The sequence below is a fragment of the Manacus vitellinus genome, unplaced genomic scaffold (genome assembly GCF_001715985.3).
Source record: "Manacus vitellinus isolate BGI_N305 unplaced genomic scaffold, ASM171598v3 scaffold_87_pilon, whole genome shotgun sequence".
In the NCBI taxonomy this organism is placed as follows: domain Eukaryota; kingdom Metazoa; phylum Chordata; class Aves; order Passeriformes; family Pipridae; genus Manacus; species Manacus vitellinus.
Genome location: NW_021940854.1, coordinates 442,326 through 466,958, shown reverse-complemented (window position 1 = coordinate 466,958; position 24,633 = coordinate 442,326). Strand labels below are relative to the sequence as shown.

At 51.8% G+C, this 24,633-nt stretch overlaps 1 protein-coding gene across 1 annotated transcript in view; it reads right to left on the bottom strand.

Moving 5' to 3' along the window:
• The window catches only part of ZMAT4 (zinc finger matrin-type 4), a 30,349-nt gene extending 9,769 nt beyond the window's left edge, over positions 1 to 20,580 (bottom strand). Inside the window, exons 1-3 of the mRNA XM_018085803.1 lie at positions 20,479 to 20,580; positions 9,436 to 9,525; positions 4,319 to 4,475 (exon numbers count right to left, since the gene is read on the bottom strand). Of these exons, the coding sequence (XP_017941292.1) occupies positions 4,319 to 4,475; positions 9,436 to 9,525; positions 20,479 to 20,580 (349 nt within the window). The remainder of the gene's footprint in view (positions 1 to 4,318; positions 4,476 to 9,435; positions 9,526 to 20,478) is intronic.
• Positions 20,581 to 24,633: the final 4,053 nt, after the last annotated feature.

Here is a 24,633-nt window from a genome sequence, read left to right as displayed (position 1 = left end):
CACCGATGGAGAATAAATATACCATGCAGAGCCATCTCCTCACGACAGAGAGACAGATTTATCACTATCTCAGGATTCTTATTTTTTAATTTATTTGGTCTCAGAAAGAACAGGGAAAGCCATAGTCATTGTAAATTGTCACAGATGAAAAAAGAATACTCAATAGTCAGTTCCATCTTTCAAAGACCTTCACATTGTGAATTGTCAGGTACCAGCAACCCTGATCTTAACTTAATTCCATTTTCCAGCCCACCCAGGAGCACAAAGATGACCCCCCAGTCATTCCAAATAAAAATGGGTGATTAGTCTTTATATAATGGAGTGCACCTTGTTCAACACAGTTCCCCAGCTTTGTACAGTACAAGTCACAGAGCCACGGAAAAACAGTTTAAAGTAAAATAAAGTTCAGACAACACTGCGATACAAAAATATACAATGACGAGCACTTAATTATCACACTTGGTTCAAAAATTCCCTTTTATGTGGTTTTCCTTTTCTTTTCCAGATGAAATGTCTGCTCCCTAAATAATTAACAGCCTGCTCTCTCCGTGGCACTGGAATAGGCACATTTGGAGGCGGCGAGAGGCACGTGGTGGCTCCCTTTGATCAGGAGGTGATCCAGCTGAGCCCTGATGAGCACACAGGGCAGAGAATGCCAAACCCACCTCAGTGTCTGACACCAGGAATGGCAACACAGGGATATATTTAGGCACACAGTCATGCCTGGAGCCCACTGTGATTGACTCCACGGCTTGAGAAAGTTAATATTGTTATAAATCTTCTGCTGACCTGCTCATCTATTAACTTCCTTCGAGGAAATTCTATCTTGCATATAACATTACTAACAACCTTCTCAGTTTCCAGGGGTTTGTAAGCCTCTATTGTTTTTGGTGACGACTGCCAAGGTATCAGAGTTCTGAGGAGCTGCTCCGGGCAGGGGCAGGGCCAGGCAGGACCCAGCTGGATTTGGCTCCTAAAAACAACACCTTTCCTACAGTTTCCACAGGACACAGCCCAGCCCCTCCAAGGTGCACGTGGCAGAACTGCAGGCGCAAGGAGAGCAGAGTCAGGGGCCAGCACAGCCACTAGGAAAAAAATGAGGGAACTGCAATATTGCCTCTCCGAACTGGGATTACACAGACTCTGCAGGTGCTTGGCTCACACAAAGAAGCCCAGCTTGCCTGCTGCAGACACGTTTCTGCACTCCCTGAGGAGCCCCTCTGCAGGAAGGGGCCCATGCCCAGACCCCAGTGATGCCACAGGGACTGGGAACAGCCCCAGTGATGCCAGGGGGACCCTCTGCAGTGCCCCGGGACAGGGCTGGGCTGTGCTGGGGCACCAGACTGAGCTGCAGAGATGTTCAGACCATTACAAACAACCAGTGACTTCAGCACTCTGACAGATCTGACTTGCTCTGCAAGCCCCAGGCTGTGAAGTTAAATCTATCCACCCTTTTGGTTAGCTTTCCCCTGTTTCTACGTTCCCTGAGGCCGGAGGGGAAGCAGGGAGGCTGAAGCTCACGGAGCTGGTGGTGTCTGCAGGAGTTACATCTCCCACTCACTAAGGGAACCCGACAGCAGCATCTCTGCTCTCAGCCCCAGGCTGGCCCAGCAGCCCCGTGGCTGTGCCTCTGAGCCCTCCCCAGGCTGGTGGCTTGTGCTGCCCCAAAGGCTGGCAGGAGGCTGGCAGTGGGGTGGCACCAGAGCCCCCATGCCCACCCTGGCCCTGCTCCAAGCCCACCACCACATCTGGCTCCCCCTGAACCCGTGGGCTGCAGGACCCCCTGCCCACACCACAGAGGGGCTGCCCCAGGCAGGGATTCCCTCTCAGCACAAAACTCCTGCTTGTGAAGTCACACTCCTCAGGTCCAATGACAACCCCCACCACCCCTAAGGTGTGCTGAGCTGGCCTGGCAGTTAATGCAAACGTCCCAAATTCACCAAATCCTCCTGAAGAGAAACAGATGAAAACTGACTTCTCCCCAAACGTGGATTCATTGGTTTGATATGTGCTACATAACTGCTGCAGAACAGCAAATGCCATCATTCCCCGAGCAGCGACACGAAAATTAATAATAAACACTCACAAAACGTCAAACGTTAAAAATGTTTCTCCATCTAAAACACAAACATAAAAGCTGCGAGTTTGACTATTTCAAGTATTTCAAAATGCTAAATAGCTCATGACAGTCTGCCTTACGCTCCCTTTCACTGTGGGAGGGAAGTGAGAAAGTCTTACTTTGCTGCAAGAGGCAAAATACAAAGTTAGAAACACTTTAGCACTCCAGCGATGAACTAACGTTTGACTCCTTTCTCACATCCAAAGCTTTTTATTCTGAGCTGGATTTAAATGGCACCCAACTTTTCCATTGGCACGCTCCAGGAACCCAGCATGAGGACAAGAAATAACTGAGCCACAACAAGGGGGCACTGGGGAAACTCGGTTTTCTTCAGAAGAAATCCCAGAAATGTGGGACTAAGGCAGACCCCAGCCACTGCTGGACAGATCCTTGCATCCAAACCCAAAAGCCATTTACTCTGCCCCCCTTGGTGTCCCAAAGCCAGGACTATTGCCACCTGCCTGGAACAATCCCTGCAGGCCCCTGTGCTCGGATCAATGAAGGCAGCAGCTTTTTCCCCCACAACTCTTTGGTTTGTAGCTCCTGGTGATGATGGGATGCAAGCTGACAGAGGATGTTGGAGATGACTAGAGGAATTCGTCAGCAATGGCAGTGACATAAAGCCTCTGAGGGGTACAACCTTGTAGAGCAGAGCAACAGGAAAGATCACAACTACCTCACTGTCACGATGAGACATCGTTTTTGTGAGAAACCCGACGGTTGGGGCACTTCTCCCTTCCCTGAAAGCACCGGCAGAGAACGAGAGATTTGTGTTCCATTTGGAGGGTAACAGTGAAGGGGAAGGTGTATCTCTGCAAGGAGACTGAGACTAAATGTGATTTTCTTCAGGACTGATGAGGCAGAAACCCCAGAATATCAAGCAGCAGAATATCTTCCCCAGGAGCATCCAGCACACTCAGGGCTGTGCTTAGCTGACTCCCAAGACTCACGAGCACTGGAGTCTCTGAAGCTCTGTCTGACAGAATTAAAGCTCCCTGGTGCCAGACACAAAGGACTGGGACAAAAATCCAGTGGGAAAAATGCTGGGTGATTTTAGGAAGCCCAGAAAAATGCTGTGTCCAGCACATCTCATCTCATCTCTGAGAACTCCTGGAGAGCAAGGAGGTGCTTATTAATGTATTCCTGAGCTCAGCTTCATCTTCCAGATCAAGTGCCTGGAAGAGCTGATGAGTCCTTGAGTTACTCCTTCCCAGTGATTAGGATGGCTGAAGAGCCCATTACTCTGGAGCACCAAGTGTGGCTCACTTAGAGCCTTGTGAGGCTGATCCAGACGATTCAAAAGTGAGACCAAAACACAGTGCCAGGCTGCAGCCCTTGGCAAGCCCTGCCCTGGCCAAGCCCTGTGGTCCCTGTACCTGCCTGCACAGTCCCCACGGGAGAATCCAAATCATCAGCTCACATGGGAATCACTCTCTGTGCTATTCCCTGAAATGGAAGGGCCCAGGGCAGCAACTCTGGGTCACATCTGCCTGCAGGACCTCAGCCCAGGGATCCTTCCTGAAGAACAGGGAGTGCTTTGCTCGAGCATTCTCGATCCCCACAACAACAGAGGAATTATTTTTTTTTCCACAGATTATCAGCGTTTTTCAGGGACTTTATGGTTAAGCAAACAATAAGATGGTTAAATTATCCGATTCCAACACTTGACTTTTTAAATGTGAAAGTTAATAGGCTTGCATTAGTGGAACCACTGTGGAGGAAAGCACAAAACCCATCTGGGCAAAAATCAAGAGACAATCAATCCAAGAGTTTTTAAAGCCTGGATTTCCCTCTGAGGTAAGCACAGCTTATGCTCTGCTCTGTACAGCAACACCAAAGGTTTATTAAATGTATTAGCGGAGCTGTCGAGTAACTGCTGATAATTAAAGCCAGGCTTGGCTCTCTGTGCCCAGCAGAGACATTGTCTTCCATGAGCAAAAACCCTTGGGAAGCGTGGAGCCAGAGACAGGGCTCTCACACCAGGGCCAGCCCCGGCTGACAAACCCCTCATCTGCACGAACAAAGCAGACAATAACGAGCATCAGCAATGTTTAAAGGTTGTTATGACAGCAACACAAAGGAACAGCTGCTTCTGCCAGCCACCACCACTCAGCCATCCAGGCTGTGCCCATCTCTGCCCGCACAGCCCGTGCCCCCCACGCCAGCCCCTCCTGCTCCGCTCGCTGCCTCTGCACCTACCTGTGGCCTTTAATGCTGGTTGTTCCCCTAGCAACAATTTTAACCTTTTGGCATGGATTTTCCCCTGGTAATGCGATTCGGCCACCACTGCTGAGGTAAAGGACATGTTACATAGTGTGCAGCATTTGTTCTTATCCACTGAGTCACCATCACTGCCCTGGGTGGAGACAAAAACACAGACAAAAAAGGAGGTGTGTAAGCCCACCGAGCACAGTCACGGGGAAGGAAGAGAGGAATCCAGGTTGTTATGCCAAGGCCACGGCTGCCAAGAGGTTTCCCTTCCTCGTGTCTCTGAACCTCACTCCTGCCCGGTCCCAGCCCTGCCCAGGGGACACCTCCAACTGCCCAGCACCTTCACCCTGCTCTGTGCTGGGAGCTCAGCCTGTACCTGTGTCCCCCACGGCCACAGGGCTCCTGGCACATCCCCCAGCCTCCCTTCCCTCAGCCTTTATTCCTGTTCTCTGGCTGAGGTCCCGCAGACCTGGAGCTTTCCCTGCCCTCTGACACCAGCACTTCCCCCCGAGGCACTTCTGTAGGAGACCCCAAAACCCCTGGGGGACAGGACCTGGGGGCACAACCCTCTGTGCAGGTGGGAGAAGCAAATGAACTGGCCAGAATCATGCATGTCCCCTCAGCAGGATCTGACACCAGCTCTGGGTGAACCTACCCACCTGACCCACCACTGAAGGTCATCTTCTCCCCCAGAAAAGCACTATTAGAAAAATGACTGATTTTCATCACTTTTTTTGTTGTTGATAACTGTAAATCAACTTAAACCTTAGGGAGAAATCTCAAGAGGTGATTAGTACTGTTCTGAGTGTAATTTGCACTTCTTTTAAATAGCTTTCTCTCAAGACATTTTATGCCTTCAAAGGGAAATCACTTGAAAGTTAAGAGCAGAGTAAAAAATTTCCACACTCTATTGATCATCAGTGGTGGCAACATATAAAGAGCCTCCAACAGAGCTCGTTTGAAAAGCTGATACACTTCGGTGTTAATGCACCAGGGTCTCTTCCTCTGCCAGGGCTGCTCTTCAGTGACACTTTTCCCTTTCCAACCTACTTTCTCAGCTAGACTGCAGTTAAAAAGAAGAAAATAAAACCCCCCTCAAAGACCCTTCCAACACCTCACGTAGAGCCCAGGGTCCCACTTACACTGACCCACAGTTCACTGCACAGCTCACCCGGGCTCACCCATGTCTCTGGGTGGGCACCTCAGTGAGTGGGCAGGGGAGGAGGGTCACCCCCAAACTCTTGGTGGGTCTGTGAGTCCCTCTGCACACACATGACAGACCTCTGCTCCCTCACAGCCAGCTGCACACACCAAGAACTGCTCCTCCTCAGCAGGGCACACGAGGTGTTTGGGCTCAGGTGTTGTTAAGCATTTACCCATGTTCTGTCTGTCCTCTGCCAGCAGCATCACCTCCCAGCAGCATCCTCTCCCTTCCCTCCTCCACCATCCCCTCCCTTCCCTCCTGCACCCTCAGGCCCTGCACGGAGCAGAGGCTGCTCAGCCCTGAAGGGTAATTATGCCGTCTCATTTGTCAGCGCCTGTTTTACCTGTAACCGGAGGGGCCGGGAAAGCCGAGCCGGGTGTCTTTTGTCACCCCCCGAATGACACGGCGCTGACAGGATTGTGCAGCCAGCTGGTGAAATCACACGCCTTGTCTGCCAGGACACCCGAGCCGGGGCACAGGGCAGCGCCTGGTCCCCGGGGATGCACCCCCCCATCCCTGCCATCCCTGCCCATCCATCCCTGCCCATCCATCCCTGCCCATCCCTTGCCATCTCTGCCCATCATTCCCTGCCATCCATCCCTGCCATCCTGCCATCCATCCCTGCCCACCATCCCTCCCATCCATCCATCCCTGCCATCCCTGCCCACCCATCCCTGCCCATCCCTGCCATCCCTGCCCATCCCTGCCCATCCCTGCCCAGCTCCCGTGCCAGCCCGGGCTGAAGCAGTGCACGGGCACTGACAGCTCCTCTGAGCTGCCACACGCCCACCCAGCAGCTCCCTGACCCTCTGCTGCCAGGCCCAGCCAGGGAACATTTCCACCCCTCGTTCCCTGAGCCTTCTCCAGCCGAACCTTGGCCATGACACAGCACAGGAGCTTCACACAACAGAGCACACCACGGGCTGGGAGTCAGAGCATCCATCTCCCAAAACTGCCATCCCACCTCTTCCCCCTCCTCCACAGCTGTGCCGAGCCAGCCTAATTTATAGGGCTTCTTTTTGTGATATTAGAAACTTCAAAGCCAGTCTCGTACATCCAACAGAATTAACTTCAGTTATTCGGCTGCCTGTTAACAAGCTGCTAAAAGGCATAATCCCCACACAGGGCCAGGCACTTGCAGCCCTTTGCTGGGTGTTCCTTAAGCAATCCACAGGAAAAGTTAGGATTTTTATTCCACAGATACAAATCTGCTGTCTTCACTTCCTAGGCTTTACTAAGAAGAAAAGATTATACAAGCCCTTGACTACAGCAGTATGAACCACAGCACTGAAAGCACTGCAAAATAACTTTTAAATTTGGGTTAATTTTCTGTGCATGAAGGTGCTGCTATTAAAGGGCTGCTTTCTGCAACGCTCCATAGGAAATTCAGGCCATTGCCACTCTGGAGCCTGTTTTTCTCATGGCACAAGAAAAGAGCCAGTTTATGGCTCCCTAAAGCTGAAACACTGAGAAACAACAAGCCCCAAGTGAAGCGTGGGGGTGTGACAAGGTCAGCACATGTCCCACAGTCCCCACTCTGGCAGGAGCAGAGCCACTGGCAGCCTGGGGAGGATGGGATGACCCAAGAGACCCCGGCTACCACCACCCAGCTGTGTCTCTGTGGGCATTTAAACCTGCTGGAGAACGAATTAAAGTCTTCCATCACTGATTTCTTTCACTAAACCAGTACTGGGTGCTTTGGTTGCAAACCTCTGGTAGGGTACAAAAGACACAGTAAGAACACTGGCCCTAAAGCCAGTTGTTTCCCCTTGGTCTCAGTGGAGGTGCTGAAGATTGCAGCTACAGCACATGGTCAGTTCTGCCCCAGAAGGGTTCAGGACTGTGATTTCCTCACTGATGGGGAGCTGAGGCTGAGCCTCCCGAGGCAGCCCTTGGCTCCACCACCCCCAGCACTGCCTGGCAGGACACACATCACCCCAGCCACAGAATCTAATATCCTGCTGCCTTCCCTCAGACCATTCATCCTCACTGTTATGAGCCCTTTCCCGAAGCTGGTTAAAGCAATTTACTATCCCACAGTACCAGTAGGGCTAGAAAGGATTTGAAGGCTTTTCTCCCATGACGAAAAACATGTTTCATAACACATCAGACATTTTCATCATGTCTGTTCTGATCATAAACAGGGTCCTGTTAGTTAAAGGCAGCGAGAAAAGGCTGATTAAACCTGATTTACCAATCCTGGGACTTGAGGAAAGGACTCCTGATTTCAGCAGGGCCCTGACACCTTCTCAGATGACTTTCAGCTGAAATGTTAAGCAGAAATTTAAAACGGAAGGTCAAGCCATGAGGGTTTTTTCCCCTCCTCCACACAAAATTAAACCAATAACGAAGAGCACAACAACCGAGTCCTTATCCAGCACAGGACTAATTGTATGAGCCTCCTGCTTCTCACTCCAAAGGGCTAACGGGTGCTTTGGGAACGCAGGGTGTTTCTGCAGCCCTCCAACAGCAAACAGCACTACCCTTCACCTCACAGGAAGGTCAGGAAGCAAATGCTGCCTCCGATCCCATTGCACCGAGTTTCCACAACTGCAGCTGCCTCTCCCTCCTGCTGCCAGAGGGACAAGGTGCTGTTTCTGTGCTCAGCAGGACACAAACCCAGTGGCACACAGCCATGGAACAGTTCTGATGGGGAAAAAAAAAAAAAGCAAATATTCATTTTTTTAAGTTGCAGATACTTCTGCACGAATTTAATTGGTTTTCGTGGATTATTTCTAATACTCAATAGAGTTGCTGTGCCACGGCCCAGTGACACTGCTGGGATCAGGCACCACAGCCACACGTGTCCGTGGCAGGGATGTCACTGTGCAGCATTTGAGATGTCCTAAACAGTTCTGTTCTCTCTAAATGCAAAGGCTTGGGTAATATCTGATCAGCAACGAGCCCACTTTGAGCTGTAAACATTGGCAGATTTTCCCTGCTATATTTTCATAACACAAATAATTTTAGAATTTAGGTCTGGCCTAGCCCAGCATTCACCTAGAGCACGAGGACTCACTAATCCACCCCCCAGTAGGGTTTCCCTTGGCACAAGCATCAGCAAACACAGAATTACACTCCTTCTCCAAGTTGCCTTTCAGAAAAAAAATGGGAAATAGTTCAACTTTGACTTATTTGAGGTCTGGTTGGTTCTCTGTCCTCCATATCCCTGTGCTGAGATGCACATGCAGTATGTGGTTCCTTGTTAGACACAATCAAACCCCTTGGAGGATCATGTTCCCAGTCTGCATGTGCCTGCCCACTGAGCCCTTCACACTGTCATTAATAACTCAATGAAAATGCAGTGAGATCCTGTTGTCAAGGGGTAGATTGCAACTGCAAGTACTCCATGTGCAACAGAAATGTACACTTACGTTTTAATTACTGTGTGAAGGAGCTTTCAGATTCCTTGGGCAAAAGATATCTCAGTAAATATCAATAGTGCTCAGCCCCAGTCACACCGAACTGGTTTGGATGCTGCGTGCTGGGAACTTCACCCCAGTGCTGCTCCATGCACAGCAACCCCAAAGGCCCTGCCAGCAGCACCCCAGAGTGGCCACCACCCCACTCCTGGAGCCCCCATCCTCCCCATCACCTGCCCCAGGTGCTCACCAGCAAACCCAGCCACCACACTGAAATGGAGTCAGCCCTGGGCACCTGCTACCAGCACGTTTGGTCCTACGAAAGAACATCCAGTGACCAAAAATGCAATCCCTGTGGCTGATGCGCATCATTCTCGTGCGGTTTATTGAAAATTCTTTCCAGCTACTCTGCATTTCAGCCAATCTGAATGTTACCTCTGGGCACCTGATCACCTGCACCCGTAACAGAGAGCACGCTGTGGCCCAGAGTCAGTGAGTCACAAAGCAGCTGGATAAGCAGGGACTTGGATTGTACCCACGTTTTCTGACCGCAGCTTTTTCGCCGGGCAGCCTCCGTCGACGGGGTGAAGCATGTAATAGAGGCGGACCTTGCTGGCATGCTTCCGACTCTGCAAGACAGAAACAGAAGAAAAAGGAGAACTGAAGTTGCAAGGAGCAGGAGACTCTTGCTGTGCTCACCAAAGCAACCCACAGTCAGGTTTCACACCCCCTTAGCACAGGTATCCAACACCGGAGCAGGAAAGGGGGAAAGACCCAGGCGAGGAGCATCTGCACCCCACAGAGGTTTCACAGAGCTCTGCACCCAGCTGAAACGAGCTGTGGGATGACTGGGACTCCTGCCATTAGGAAATGGTCCACCCCAGCCACCCCCTAAGTCCTGCTGCCTGCAGCCCCTCGAAGACACGGGGGGGATCAGGTGGCGAGGGAAGGGCAGCATTTGTTACCCAAAATATGGGGTTACTGAGCTTCAGGTGGGGACAGGATGGCATCGTGAGGGGTCAGAGGCACACACACACAAACCAAAGCCACAGCTCCTACACTTCCAGAATGATAAAATATAACAGGGGTATAAAACCTCCCGTGAGGGACACATGAGCAGGTTTCATGCTGCCTCTGGGCAGGGCTGGAGCTCACCCTCACCTTTGGGCAGGTGAGGGTCACAGGGGATGGGAGATTCCCTGGTCGTGCCAGGAGCAGCAGCAGCCAAAGCAAACCCTTGGGACTTGCAAAACGCAAAGGAAGATTTTAAAGCTTCTACAGCAGGAGCACAGACATAAACCTTTAAAACCCTGACTTACAGTCAGTTCTTGTCTTCCAGCAGATGCAGGGAGGAAAAGCCTGCAGCCAGGAAATACCTGCAGCCATGAAATACCTGCAGCCACGAAATACCTGCACCCAGCATATTGTCCAGATATGTGGGCAGCTGTTACTGTGCAAATGCCTCCTCTGAATCTCCCCTTTCTGACTGCCCTACAGAACAACAGCACTGCAACACCATAATTTCAGATCACAGAGCCGCAACTTTAAAACACTAAATTATCATCAGTGTGTTCTGGAAAATTCTTTTTCCTGCGGTATGAACTTGGAGCTAAATTTGCAGGGAGCTATAATTTGTATTTGTGTGCAGAAATGGGACTATACAATAATTTTTATCCACGGAGCAAATCAGTCAAGACAAATAACGTCAAGTATCTGCCCTCAGCTTGTCCTCCTGCTGCATTTAGCAAGTGTGACCTGCCACGGCCAGAGCTAAGTGCAGGAAACCTCAAAGCTCCAGCTATCAGATGAGCAGCCCAGGCAGCAAGAGCTGTGTGATTAGGAGATGACCAAATAGATGTTTGAAGTGCACGGGACGGAGGGGCGGCGGCGCTCCCGGCGCTCCCGCTGCTCGGCCGCGGTCAGGGAGAGTCCAACACCCCACACAGGCAATGTGGCCTGAGCTCTTCAGCTGAATTCCTTCCCTGAGCATTGACACCCCGCAGAGCAGCCAGCCTCCCTCGAGTCATCCTCCCCACAGTCACGAGGCTCTTCCCTCGGGTGAGTTCATCCAGCACGTCACGATGCCCACACGCACACACAGCCACAGCCTGCTCCTTTAGAGGGTGAAATGTTTGGGGTGGGGGCTGCTGGGCGTGTGCAAACCACAAAGGCAAGATGTTTAGAGGAATCATTACTGTGGTTCTGCTCCGTGGCACTCGGCTGGGCCACAAAGATGCCCCAAATGTTGGCGTTAAAGGGCAGCAAAGCTTCAGCCCTCTGTGAAACACCTCTCACCTCCACTCACGCATTTGTTTGGATTTACGAAAGCCTAGGTAAGGAAATGACTTATGTTTGGCAAGATCTAAAACCACACGGCTCCTTATGCAGCCTCATTACCCCACGGTTACAAAAGCAGAGCTCAGAATCCTCCCTGGCCTCTGCACGTCCGTGGTGAGCGGGGGAAGCACAGCCCATTTGTCATCCATTTTATCTCTGGTATTTCCTACATTTACATGTGTATTTATCATCCCAGCACCCCGGCAGGAGCACAGCAGGAGCACAGTGATTATTCCTGGCGTGCTGCTCGCAAACAGCCCCGTGGGTTGTCCTCTCCCTCTGCAAAGCAAACCTGCAGCTCCAAGGCACCAGGAGGGCAAGTGCCAGACACACAGCGGGGCCAAAGGAAGAACCACGACCAGGAGCCAGGAAACCAGGATAAACTGGGATCTGGGCACCTCCAGCTTCCATTCTGATCCATCTCACCACACGCACAAGCCTTAGAAAAGACAAAACCTCGCCACATGTGTCAAATCCACAGTCTGGAACCAGCACCCTGCCTGTGGAGGCACCTCCAACAGCCACCACAACCTCATCTTGGGTGCAATAGGGGTGTTTCTGTGCCTGTGAATATTTCTTTTGTAGCTGTACAGAGTGTTACACCAAAGGCATTTTCACTTCATTTCCCTGTCTCCAGTGGGAACAGCACCTTTCAAAGGCACGAAGTCTGGCTTAATACTGTCAGCTTGAAAACCAGCCCTGGCCATGCAGGGAGCTCAGAGAGAGCCTGTTTTCACATAGCTGCTGCAGAGTTCTGCACTGCAAGCTCATGTGCCACTGTAAGGCTCATCAATAAAAGTAAATAAATGGATCATTTCTATCTCTATCAAATCTACTCTAACACAGAAGATTGTGGCAGAGACAGCAGAGTTCTGGCAATTCAACTCTGAAACATAAAAGGGCAAAGCAGAGCTAAACTGTGCTATGAAATGCAATTTGGTCTTGCATAAATCAGGTTTTGGAGCACACTGTGCCCGGAGCAAGAGGCGAGAGCAGGCAGTGAGGTCTCTGTGGGAACAGGGGCAGTTGGCAGGGCCTGGGGAGCTGCAGGCAGGGCTGGTTTGGGATGCACAGCCCTGCTCGCCCTGGATGATGGAGGGGCTGCTCATCCCTTCTACCAACGGCCCTGGGGAGCACTGACCCGTCTCCCCTCCCACGGCCAGAAGTCCCCAGCTGAGGCAGCAGCCCGAGGCTGCTCAGACACACACAGATCCCCCTGCCCTGTGTCTGCCCAGGGCTCTGGGCGAGCAGACCACACGAGCTCAGCACCCCACTGCAGCCCCGGCTCTGCTCCCGCTCTGCACTGCTGATCCAAGCTGAGTTGACAGTCTGAAACACTTCAGCACTTCACCATTTGTGAGGGCCTTCTTCCCGTCCCCCCAGCCAGGTTCAAACCAACCATCTCTGCAGCTTCCCTCACGCTGTGCTGGCAGCTGAGCTCATTTCCCCGTTCCCCACAGATCCCTTCATCAATCCTCGCTCCCTCCTGTGCTGGCAGCTCCGTGGTTTCCATCAGTCTGTCCTTCCCCTCCTGCTCCTCCTGCTCTGTGACCTCCTCTCCAGCCACAGGCCGGGGCTCCCAGCCCTGGGGGACCCGTGGCCACACCGAGCATCACTGGAGACACGAGTGGGAGATCAGGGAGGGATCCACCCTGACAGCCCAAATGGCTGCAGCTCCTCTTACTTTGTAAAAAATTCTTTTTACAAACCCATCGGGTGGGTTTTAATCCTTTTAGTCTACAGTGTTGATTTTTTTGTGCGCTGGCAGTTTCTTAATTAAATTGCCATGCAACGTGCAGTCACATGGTTACACCAACTTTATTATCTGTATTGGCCCTGCCTGTAATCTCATCAAAAGAGAGAAAGTTATTTTGGCTGGCCCAGTTCTCCAAACCTTATGCAGAAACCCCATTACATCATCCTCCAGCCCCTCTCCCGAGCCTGCTGTGCCCAGGAGCTGTGCCAAGCTGGAGGGCTCCAGCTCCCAGTGCGGGTCCCCCAGAGCTGCCGTGCCTGGCTCTGCACTCGCTTCCTCCTGGAAACTTCCTCCCCCTTCCCGGGCCATGGAGGGTCAGCAGTGCTGGTGCAGAGCGTGGCCAGTGCACTCCAAACACTGGCTCGTGAGTTAATTCCTGGACCTGCCGACTCAAACAACAACAACATTCTGGATTTCATAATCGCTGCCTGACAAGCTCCCGAATTTCTGCTGGAACAGGACCAATCTATTCCTCCCTCTGTGATATAACAACATCCTCTGCGTTTTTTAAATAGAGGGCAGAAGTATTTTCAGCAAACGCCTTCCCTTTTCTGCCTCTCCTGCCCACGCGACCAGCAAACCCTGTCAAGCTCCCCGTGGTTCACCGCAGAGCCAAACTCGGGCTGTTATTCCAGACACTGCTGCCTGTCAATGCCCCTTTTCTTCCTTTGTGATTTTTGCAAAGCCTCATTTATAATTTATGGTCATTTCTATCAACTGCCCCTTTTTTCCTCCGTGAGTTTAATTTTTTAAAAAGCGTCTCCTGGTGGTTGTGCTTTCCTGGGCACACAGATCTGTGTCCACAGCTCCTGAGTGCTCAGCTGAATTCTCACCCCCATCAAACCAGCTGCTTCAAAGCAGCAGAGAAGAACATTACTGGTTTGGACATTGATTTGTTTACATGTAAGGGTAATTACTGATGATCTATTCAGCCAAGCAACCACTAGCTCACTTCATCTTCCCTACATCTGTGATCACTCCTCCCAGCTTGCCAAGCTGACTCCAAGTGGGGATCCTGAGCATGAATTTTCTGTCTCGGGAATCACCATTTCAGCTGTGATCTTTAACTTCACCACGTCCTCTATTGATTTTGACTGTACTCAAAGCATTTCTTGTCCAACACGCTGCTGGGTATCCTGCAGAGAGGAAATAACTCTCCTTGGAGGCTGTTGCTGGAGCAGTGTGGCAGGAGCAGCCGGGCTCAGAACTTGGCTCACGTGGTCCCAGCACCCACAGACCTGTCCCCCACAACCGGGGTCATCCCAGGCATCTGCTCCGCCCCAAACCTACCAGGAGTCCCTTCTCACATCCCTCCCTCACATTCCCTCTGCAGTGGATCTTACATCTACACTAACACAACCATGCATTTACTTCTCCACTGGCACTAAGGGATTTTTCCAGCCAGTGCACCTCCATGAGCAACCTGATCGAGCTGAAGGTGTCCTTGCCCTTGGCAGGGGTTGGACTAGACCTTTAAAGGTCCCTTCCAAGCCAATCCATTCTATGACTCTGTGAACAAGCCAAGGGAAAGGGGATGCAGGGACAGAGCAAGCAGGTTGGGAACTTCTCAAACGTGCTTTGTGCAGCAAACTAAACCCTTCCTGCTTGCCTGCAACTGCAGCTCAGCTTCCTCAGCTCAGGCCACGCTGCCATTTGGTACCAACATTCAAGGTGTGGGTGGACTTCACCACTGGCACAGCCCCACCATCCCAGCACCAGGTGGGCAACAAGAGTTAACACAGATGCAGCATCTCCTGTGTGCACGAGCTGCCTGGGACTGGCTCTGCAGCACCAGCAGGGATGCTGCTGTTCCCATTCCATCACTGTTCCCATTCCATCACTGTTCCCATCCCATCCTCCCTGTCTGAAACAAACCCCAGTTACAGCACGTCAGTGCCAGTCACTCCTGAGAGCCCTGAGCCCTGAGCCCATGGGGGAGGGCCTGTCACAGCACACAGAGACAACTAAAGGCTCTGCTTTCAAACACCTGGAGCCCCCACCCAAACACGGGCTGCAAGTCTGATATTTTAAAGACAGCAGGAGTGAATACCTGGAAGGAAGAGGTGCCCTCCTGTGCAGCAGGAGGGGAATGCCACAGAAAGACAAGAGCTGCAGGACTTCTCCCAGGGATGCTGGTCAGAGCCAGCCCCTCGTGGGTAGCAGAGCAACCTTTCACTGCTTTCATTCTGTGCAGGCTCAATGTGACATCCCTGGTGCCTCTCCATTGCTGCTAACCCTGGGGTCCCATTCCCCAAGCATTTCACTACTGCTCTGGAAGGACCTTGGAACTTCAGCTATTTTTAGGCAGCACCAGGCCTCTGCACAGAGGTACCTGGGAAGGAAGCTGTGCACAGGGCTTCATCTGCTCCGCTGGTGCTGCTGTTTAGCAGTAGATTTTGATGCTGGGAGTGCATTAAAAGTAATGCTCAGCCATAAATGTTGACAGCAGAGCAGTAACACAGAGCCTTGTGAAGTCCCACCCCATCTCCACTGGTTCCTGCAGCACACGTGACCCAGCAGCTGCCACTGTGCTGCGTGTCCATATGGGCTCTGGGCAGGATGGCAGCACGAGCCCCGTGCCCTAAAACACTGGCACCCACCTACCTCCCTCGTGTACAGTGGGTGACCACATTTACCTCAACATATTTTAGCTGGGGCTGTCACCACGACACGAAGTGGGTGCCAAGGAATCTGCAGGAGGCCTGTGTGTGCACAGACAAAGAACAGAGCAGCACCTTCATCATCTCTGCAACACAAACACGCTTTCATTAGCTTTTCCTCCTCGAGCCAAGGTTCTCCTACCCAACACCAGCACAATCTGCAGGATAACAGCAATGTCTGAGCAGCCACCAAAAACCATGAACACCATGGCAGAGCAGATCCCAGCAGTGGTGGGGAAGGACGCAGGAACAACAGGTAGGACGTCCCCTCCTCCTTCATCCTCTGAAGGATTTACACATTACTGCCGCCAAAGCAAGACACAACGTGACAGGTGAGCAGCAGCAGTGGCAGAACATAGGAGAGAGCTCATGGCCAGCAAATGTCACCTTCCCTTCCATGGTCCCTGACATCAGCAGAGCCCCGACACACGATAGCCCAGTGCAGCCCTTATTTCCAGCTGAGGCACATCCCTTCCACTCCTCCATCCTGGAAATGCCTGCAGCATCTCACGCAGGGAGCTGGGAGCAGAAACAGAACATTCCAGCTCCTTGCTTTCTAGCACAGCATTTATTTTGTTAAATAGAGTATGTGCTCTTGCGGCGCATTAATATTTCAGACACAGGATTGCCTTTCTGAGCACACACATCTTGATCCTTAAGGCACTAATGTGCCAATAGTAAACAATGTTTATTATTCCTTCAGACAAGCCATCGCTTCATGCCGTTTCCAGCCAAGGACAGCCCCACTGGAAGCAGATTAACCCCAGCACTGCTCCAGCCCCCGCAGAGGAGCAGTATTGATGGGGCTGTCGATAGCGCTCCGCTCCCCAGACAGGCTGAGAAATTCCAGAGAGCACTCAGCTCCGGAGAGGAGCCAAAGGGCACGGCACTTCATTTGCTCTCCCCACTTCCCTGCCCATTTGAATTTTAACATGCCTTGCCTCTGCCCTCCCCTGCTGCTCCGGGAGCATTCAAGCACATTCCCTCATCTCAGGGGGAGAGCTGACACCGGCACAGCACCTTCCCGGGCTGCTCCTCCTCCAGACCCAGTGTCTTCCCTCATTTTAAATGGCAAAGCAAAGCACCATCTGAACACCTGAAGCAATAAAGATTACAATGGAGAAAAGCATTACAGCAGCCTGAGGAGCAAATGTGGTGATGAATGTGCAGCTCAGGGTGAAATCCGAGAGCAACTTTGCATATGAGGTAATTTTCCTGCAGGATTTTCAAGGGGAAACATGAAAATAAATGGTAACATCTTCCTAATGGCTGTGAACACTTCTATACAGAGATGAGGACTTGGAGCTAACTAAGAAACCTTAGCCCTATTTTTTTTTTTTTAGCTTTTTAATTTACAGAGCAGTTCACCAGAGTGATAAACCTCTCTCAAAACAGAGCTGGAAGGAAGTGTTAATTTACGGATGATCCCCAGAGAATTCAGCAGCAAAGAGGCTTCGGGCTCCAGAGGGAGACAAGATGCAGAGACAGCAAAGAAAAAACCCATCTCTGGGGCACAGACTTTCAGCAGCAAGCACAGCACATCGACAGTGGGACACGAGAAGGTGTGAAACACCCCCCCTGCACTGGCCACCACCTGCCTGGCACAGCCTGGAGCGTGTGGCATCACCCTGCCTTCTTCTGTGATCCTCCACCCACTCAGTCACCCCGTCCCTTTTGTCCCTCCCGAGGAGGAAATGGGAGCCAGGGCACCGAAGGGACACTTGGCACTCGAGGGCAGCACAGGGAGCATCACCCAGCAGGGACTGGTCTCAGGCATCCACACTTGGATGCTTTATTCCAGCAGCAGAGGTGGGAAGGGAGTTTTCTGACACTTCAAGAGAGGAATTAAGATACTCACTTGCTTTAACAATTACAATATTCAAAGGCATGCCCTTTCGGGCACCGACACCACCCAGTAAGATTTGTCTCACCTCTCACAGCTGCACAAAAGCTGCCCAGCACCAACCCCCCGAGACCCTCAGCACCACAGCAGGCACAGAGCTCGTTAAGGCCTTTCCTCGCTCGGGAATGTCAGTACAAGCCAATATCCCAAGGCAGCTACCAGGCTCAGCTCTGTCCTGGGGTGAACCCTGGGCAGGAGGGCAGGACCTGGCAGTTTCCCCAGGGTGGGAAGGAAAGCCTGGACAGAGCATCAGACAAAGCCAGAAAGGCAGTTGCACAAAGCACATGAAATAAGGGCAGTATTTGCTGTTATGTCAAGTTGGAAGCAAAAATATGCTGCAAACACCCCGATCCTTTTGTCATTTTTCCACTACACTTGCCCTTGGAAATAATATCGCTTAATATTGCGTGACTGACATCAAATTATTTTTTAATCCTGGCAAAGTAGTGCAGAAGAAGAGAATTATTGGTTGGTGATTTGGAGAAGGAGACGAGACAGCGATTGGAATTGACTATTCCTGTTTGGCAAGATAAAAACATCCCCCTTTCATAGGCTGTTTCCCTCTATTTTCTTACAGAGAAATGTCTTATTTTGCATGCACAGAGAGCCAAGATTCCAGTCCCTGGCACAAGGGCTGCAGAGCTCACTCAACTGCGCTAGCGAGGCAGTGGATCAATCCCCTTTCTCTCCAGGCTCTGGCTCAGGAAGGGTAAGGGCAATGCTGACCAAAACAAACCCCAGCACCCCCAGCTGCACGGACACCGAGGGTCCCAGTGCCCGTGGACAGCCAGGGTGCCCACCCTGGGGGGCTCCTGAAAACAGACTGGCAGAAAAGAATCAGTTTTTAACCACAGAACACTTTTTCAAAAGTAAGAAGGGGAAAAAAAAAAAAAGGTGTGCAAACAGAGAGCAGCTACTTTGTCAATCAGGAAGAAACAGAATCTCACATTCCAGGCAGCAAGGGCTGGCAGCCTGGGGCAGGATGGAGCACCCAGCTCCACCTCCCTGGAACACCTCCGGGCAGGTCTGCAGCCTCTGGCTGTGCCTGGGGGTTCCAGGAGGTGCCAGGAGGAGACTGTCACACTCCAAAGTGTGACCAGGACAGGCACCCCAGAGGGACGAGCCTCTCCACGGCACAGCCCCGGGGCAGGGGCACCCCCAGCGCCTGGGCCACCCTGAGCAGCCTCCCCAGCTCACTCCCTCACCCCTCTGCTCCGTGTTATGCAACCCACAGGCGAGGTCTGGGAATGACATTGTTGTGCTGACATTATTGTCTGCTGGGATCTCACAGGGCATGACAAACGAGCACAACACCTCGCACTAAAATATACAACAGAAAACCGTGTTGCTTTCCACGTTTCAAAAACATCTGCTATGAATTAATGATTCAGCTCATACCTCCAGTGACAGGCGCAGAGGAGGAGAGAGAGATTGGCTGAGCACTCACCAGGAGCTGCTCCCATTCCTGCAGCAAAGCTCCTGCCTCCTGGGGGCAAAATTCGGCACCCACGGTGCCCAGCAGCAAGACCTGGAAGGTGTCCCTAAAACTCCAGCCTTCCACTTCCCACTGGCTGCCAGGGACCTCTGCTGCACACCAGGGCAGCCTGAGGAGCAGTTACAGGAGAGCTCTTAAGGAAGTCACCCAAACAAGACGTGTAAAGTGCCTTACAAGGGAACGAGCATTCTTGTTCCCATTGTTAATTAATGCAGCACAGCATCCTCGGAGCACGGACACTGAGCTGCTGGGACGTCTCCACTGGCCACACAAATGTCTCCACCGTGTATCCATTACAAAACACTTGAGTCAGAGCAAACGTCTGGGGAAACTTCATCTCCCAGGTCCCTGCTGGAACACTACAGGCACTGAGTGCCCCAAAGCAGGGGCAAAATACAGCTCCTGTGAGTGCAGAGGTCCCTCATCCCCCAGCTCTTCACACACAGTCACAGAATTGTTCAGGTTGGAGACCACCAAGGCCATCAAACCCAACCAAATTATTCCATATTATCTAAATACCTATATTATCCCTATGTTATATATGACAAATACATGAAGTTAATATAGTTTACTCTGTATATACACTGTGTCAAGACAGATGATGCAGACATGCATCACTTCTCCTGGAGTCTTCCAGGAGAGGCTGGACCACTTCACACATCCCTCCTTGGCCTGACATCCCCAGGGGAGGACAGTCCCTGCACAGTTCCTACCATGCAAGGGGTGATGGACTGTGCTCTGAGCCCTCCTGCACAGCCACACACGGTGACCCTGCACCTCCTCTGCTCCTGAACCTGAAAATGGCTGTTCTCTCACTGGGTGAACACTGAGAGCCCCTCACCATGGCAGGACCTACACCAGGCTGCTGCAGACCTGCTTGGAGAACACTCCCCACAGCACAGGGAGCAGGTGCTGACACAAGGAGAGGCAGTGGGCTTCCTTTCCTGAAGGATTTACAGCAGCATATCCCTCAATAATTTCCTCCTTATTTAACAGGAATGTGTTTAAGTTTGTTTTGAGGACACGCAGTGCTGTTAATTGCTGCTCTAACGCATCTCTAATAATCCATTCTTTCTAATTGTTCATTGCTTGCCACCTCTTAAGTGCTTAAATACATTCACAAACACTAATCTATTCTCTGCACAATCAGTGATTCCTACTCAGCAAAGCACAGTGCAGCAAATTTAATACAACCTGAGCTCGTTTTGCTGCACTCTTAATTGCTCTCCTTGCTAAGGGTGTTTCCTTCAGCCCCGCTTAAATCGCAGCCTGACTTGGCAAATTCAGACCAAGGGAAGAGCCAGACACGCAGCAGACACGGCTGCAGTGACATCACTGGCAGGGGGAGACGCCACCAGCAGAAACAGTTCTTCGAATCCCGAGTTTTGGGAGCGGAACTGCGGAAAGCAGTCCCGGACAGGAGGATCCTACCTCGTAATGGGCCACGCGCTGGGACTCGGAGATGAGCTGGGCACTGCACACCTTGCAGTAGCTCTCCGTGAACAGCTCCTGGTCCACGTCGGAGGATTTCATCTGTGCACGACAGAGGGAAGAGACAAGAAGCAGGGTCAGTTACAGACGTGCCTGAGGAGGGTCCTGCAGGGCAGGGCAGCACCCGAGCCGAGCAGTTCTCGTGGCCACGAGGGAACGGAACCAACACTGAACTGGTGCAGATGGGACGGTCTGCACGTGCCCCCAGCACCTCCCATCCAGAGTCCCCAGGGTTATCTACCACCAGCTCGTGCCAAGTGTTTGTTCCTCGCCCTGGGCAGCTCCTGGGCACTGCTGGGGACCCGTGGTGTGCCCCCTTCCCCGCTGCAGTGGGGGCAGCCAGACACACCCCTGTGCCCAAGCAGCACCCGAGCCCTGAACACCTTCAGCCACAGGCACAGCACCCCTTCCCTGCCGTGATATCCACGTGTGAGCTACTCAGGAATGGCTGTTCCTCTCTGTCACCTGTCCCAGCTGGGAACACCACACACAGAACCAGCTGCAGCAGAGATGGCTCATGGCTCAGAACACACTCAACCATTCGTTGTACAACACCAACGAGCTTGTGGAGCTTCACAGAAAAGGCAAACAGCATCACAACCTGGGGGAAGGTGGGTTTAAGCTGGAGGAGCACTCTGCTGGATTCCTCAATTTAGGCACGAAAGGAAAGTGCTCAGGTGATTTACTGGGCTGGGCTGGGCTGTTCTCCAGCAGCTGTTTAAATACTTGTGTGTTCCCCAGAACTTCCAACGAGGACACTTCACCTACAACGAGGACACCTGCACCTACAAAACCAGCTTGCTGAGTGCCCTGGTTCACAGGAACAGGTTCCTCCTCTGTTCACAGCCTCCTCCTCTGAACTCATAATGAAGAGGCATTTCAGGAACACTGAGGCTTAAAACAGACTGAACCCAAGCAGAGCCAGAAAACAACAGAAGCGGCTTCATAGAGAGAATATTTAAAACTAATCCCTGTGCAAATGAAGAGGGAAAAGAGAGGCTGATGCCTTCTGACTTATGCCAAGATAAAGTCTATTAATTCATGATCATAACAAACCTGGGCATAATGAAAACTGATAATAGAGATTTTATAGAGTTTATTCCACAGATTGGGAAGGAAAACAGTATGGGAATGAACAGGCAATGAATGAGATCTCATCAGCAGACAAAGTCAGGTGGAGAAAGGCCAGTCAGTGCCAGGCTGCACAGCAGAGCTGGAGGTGGTTGTGCCCAATCCCCAGTGTCCTGCTGCCCCACAGTTATTGGGGTCCCTGCACATTTTATGAAAACTAGCAGCTGAGTTGAGATCAGAGACTCCCAGCCTGGAGAGACCAGTCAGCCCCCAGCTCCAGGAAAAGGTTTGTTCAAGTGTTCTGGTTTCCCAGACAAAAGACACAAACCTCAGAGCTCCTCCACTGCTGCCCTTGCATTTTGATTCTGCAAAGACATTTGCTTGTTTTCTCTTGCTATCTGCTGAGGTTTAATCTTCATTTACTCTGTCCAGAGAGATGCTGCACTGAGAAACTTTCAAAGACACCAAAAGGCCCTTTTAGGAGTACAAGAAGTGTTGCAAAATTGCATCAAAGGCAAAACACAGTAGGGGGAAGAAATCTCACTTAACTACAACAGATTGACACAAGGCAAACCAAAGAATCTCATTAAACCTCAATCCAGCAACAAGCCAGAGTCAGGTAACATTGCCTTCATTTGCATGCAGCCTGCAATGCTCACAGCACAAACCCTCACTGCAAAAATCAGAGTAAATCAAAAGCTTCTCTGTATCAGTCCAGCTCTCTGTGCTCTGATAACAGAGCCCAGGTCTATCCTGCCTCATCAATGGAATCGTCTGTCCCCCTTTACAGCAGCAGGGGCTGAACAGGCTCATCCAGGAACAGATCTCGGGTGTCTCTCCAAGCAGTAACTTCTGATGCAGGTGTGGGACGTGTTCCCCTGGACACCACGGGTCCAGCACCAGGAGAACACGGCGGTTGTGCTGAGGATGTGACTGTTGTGCAGCACAATTGGGGACCTGCTGCTGTCCCCAGGCTGCCTCAGTCCCACAGAACCGCTGGAAGGATGGGACAACCCTTCTGCCCCAGAGCAGTTCAGTGACCAGCTCCTCCTGCCTGGCTTCAAGCACTGCTTGCACAGGCGAGTCCTGCTTCCCTGGGAGCTCCCTGTGCCCACGGAAGGGCAGCAAGCCTGGCACTGCCCCAGCCTGCAGGATGGCAGAGTCCCTTCGCTGGGCACAGGGGTGTCCTCACACCCAGGATCCTGGCACAGGGTTCCACTGCTCCTCTTCCCAGGCCTTGCTTCTTCACAGTGATGAAAAGGACAGCGAGGCAGAGGAGAGAGGAATGGGGATTAGGGGGAACAGGAGAACAAACGGAAGAAAAGCCTCCTTCATGCTTTTGCATGAATATATTAGGCTAAACTGCTGCAAGGATTCAAGCAGATGTAAGCTTGGCTATTAAAAATAATTAGAAAGCTCTGGTAACAATAACTGCTCTGAGCAAAATTAAATTTTGACAAAAAAATAACAGATTCACCTTAGCAAGGTAGATTTCCACACAAGCAATCCACTACCAGCACCCATTTATACAACCCTTGCAAAGTTGCTACTGAAACCAAGACAGCCCCAGGACAAGTTTAAACTCAAGTACCAGACTTGAGAAAACAGACTGCTACCTGTCCCCCAGAAATGCAAGTGAAGAGCAAAAGTCTCTTTCCCTCCTCAGGAGTCACCAAAGGATGTCCAGGAAACACGGAGTGAAATGAATGAGGTTTTAAAGCTGCCCCAGTGCCCAGGGTGGCACTGGCTGGACTCACACCCAGACCACAGGGAGGTCCAGGGCAGATATTTCCCTGGGGATCTGCACAGGGACTCTGCTACATGCAAGAACCAAATGTCTGGTTCCTGCAGAGGGACTGGTACAGCGAGGTCACCGTAGGTGGCCCCAGCTGATGGCATCTCTGCTCAGCTGCAAAGGCTCCCCTCTGCAGCAAGAGCCAGACTCCAGACACAGAACCCTGGCAAAAAGAAAACAGCTTTGTGCTGTTGGGGTCTGGCCTAAAATGGTGCTTCCTCCTCTCCAGAAAAGCTCCCCTTCCCTGCTCCTGTCTCCTCTCAGACACACTCTGCATTGTCCTTCTGTGGGCTAATCCCAGCAGTGATTTATTAACTTCTGCCTGCAAGTGTCATAAAGGGAGTTCATAAGCAATTAATATTTATGTATTTCTAATCACTCCGTTCCACTGTGACTCTCCCTGCCCACACGTGCTCCAGGAGTGACCAGCCCTCAGTGATCTCAGCACACAGCCTGGCTGCCCAAAAGGAGGGTTTTCTCTGCCAACAGCCCCTGGCATGTCCTCGGCTGCGAGGGACACTCAAGGGGAGCTGCAGGTGCTGAGCAGGGTGGGATGTGTCCCTCAACACTCTCAGTCAGAGGGTTTTTTTGCTGGGAGTTGAAGGAATAAGGTGGGACTTACAGCCCTGTCAGGTGGACCCCACCCCTGTGCTGAGCAGAGGGGCTGGGTCTGCACAGGAAGGTGTAAATACCTGACACTCCTGGTCTCCTCCTCGGGTGGGGATGTGCTGGGGCCTCCACCACAACCACTGACCACTTTGTGTCCTCCAGGGGGTTTACTGTGGCCTCCTGTGCCACACTCCAGCGCCCAGATCTGTGACCTCTGCCCGTGTCAGCTCAGCATCTCCAGCCACGCTGGCTGTGCCACGGGAGCCCCCCCTGCAGCACCTTGTGCCATATGGCTGAGATCCTCCCCAGCAGCTCCAGTGACTGCAACAGCTCAGTGAAAATCCATCTGACGGGGCTGACTCCAGCTTTTGGCAGCGGCCAGGAAGATGCTAACTAAGTTGCACTAAATTTTAGAGGGCAGCAATCCACAGCTGACATCAGAGACACGTGCAAAGCCAAATTCCTTTCTAAGGAAATGCTTGGCACCAGCTGAATCCCACCAGACAGGGGCATGTGCTGAATGTGTCCCCATCAATGGTGGTGGAAGGGCCCCTCCAGGAGGTGCTTTTGGGATCCAGACCCAGTAGAACAGGACCTCAGTCCAGGCTGGAGCTCCGGCA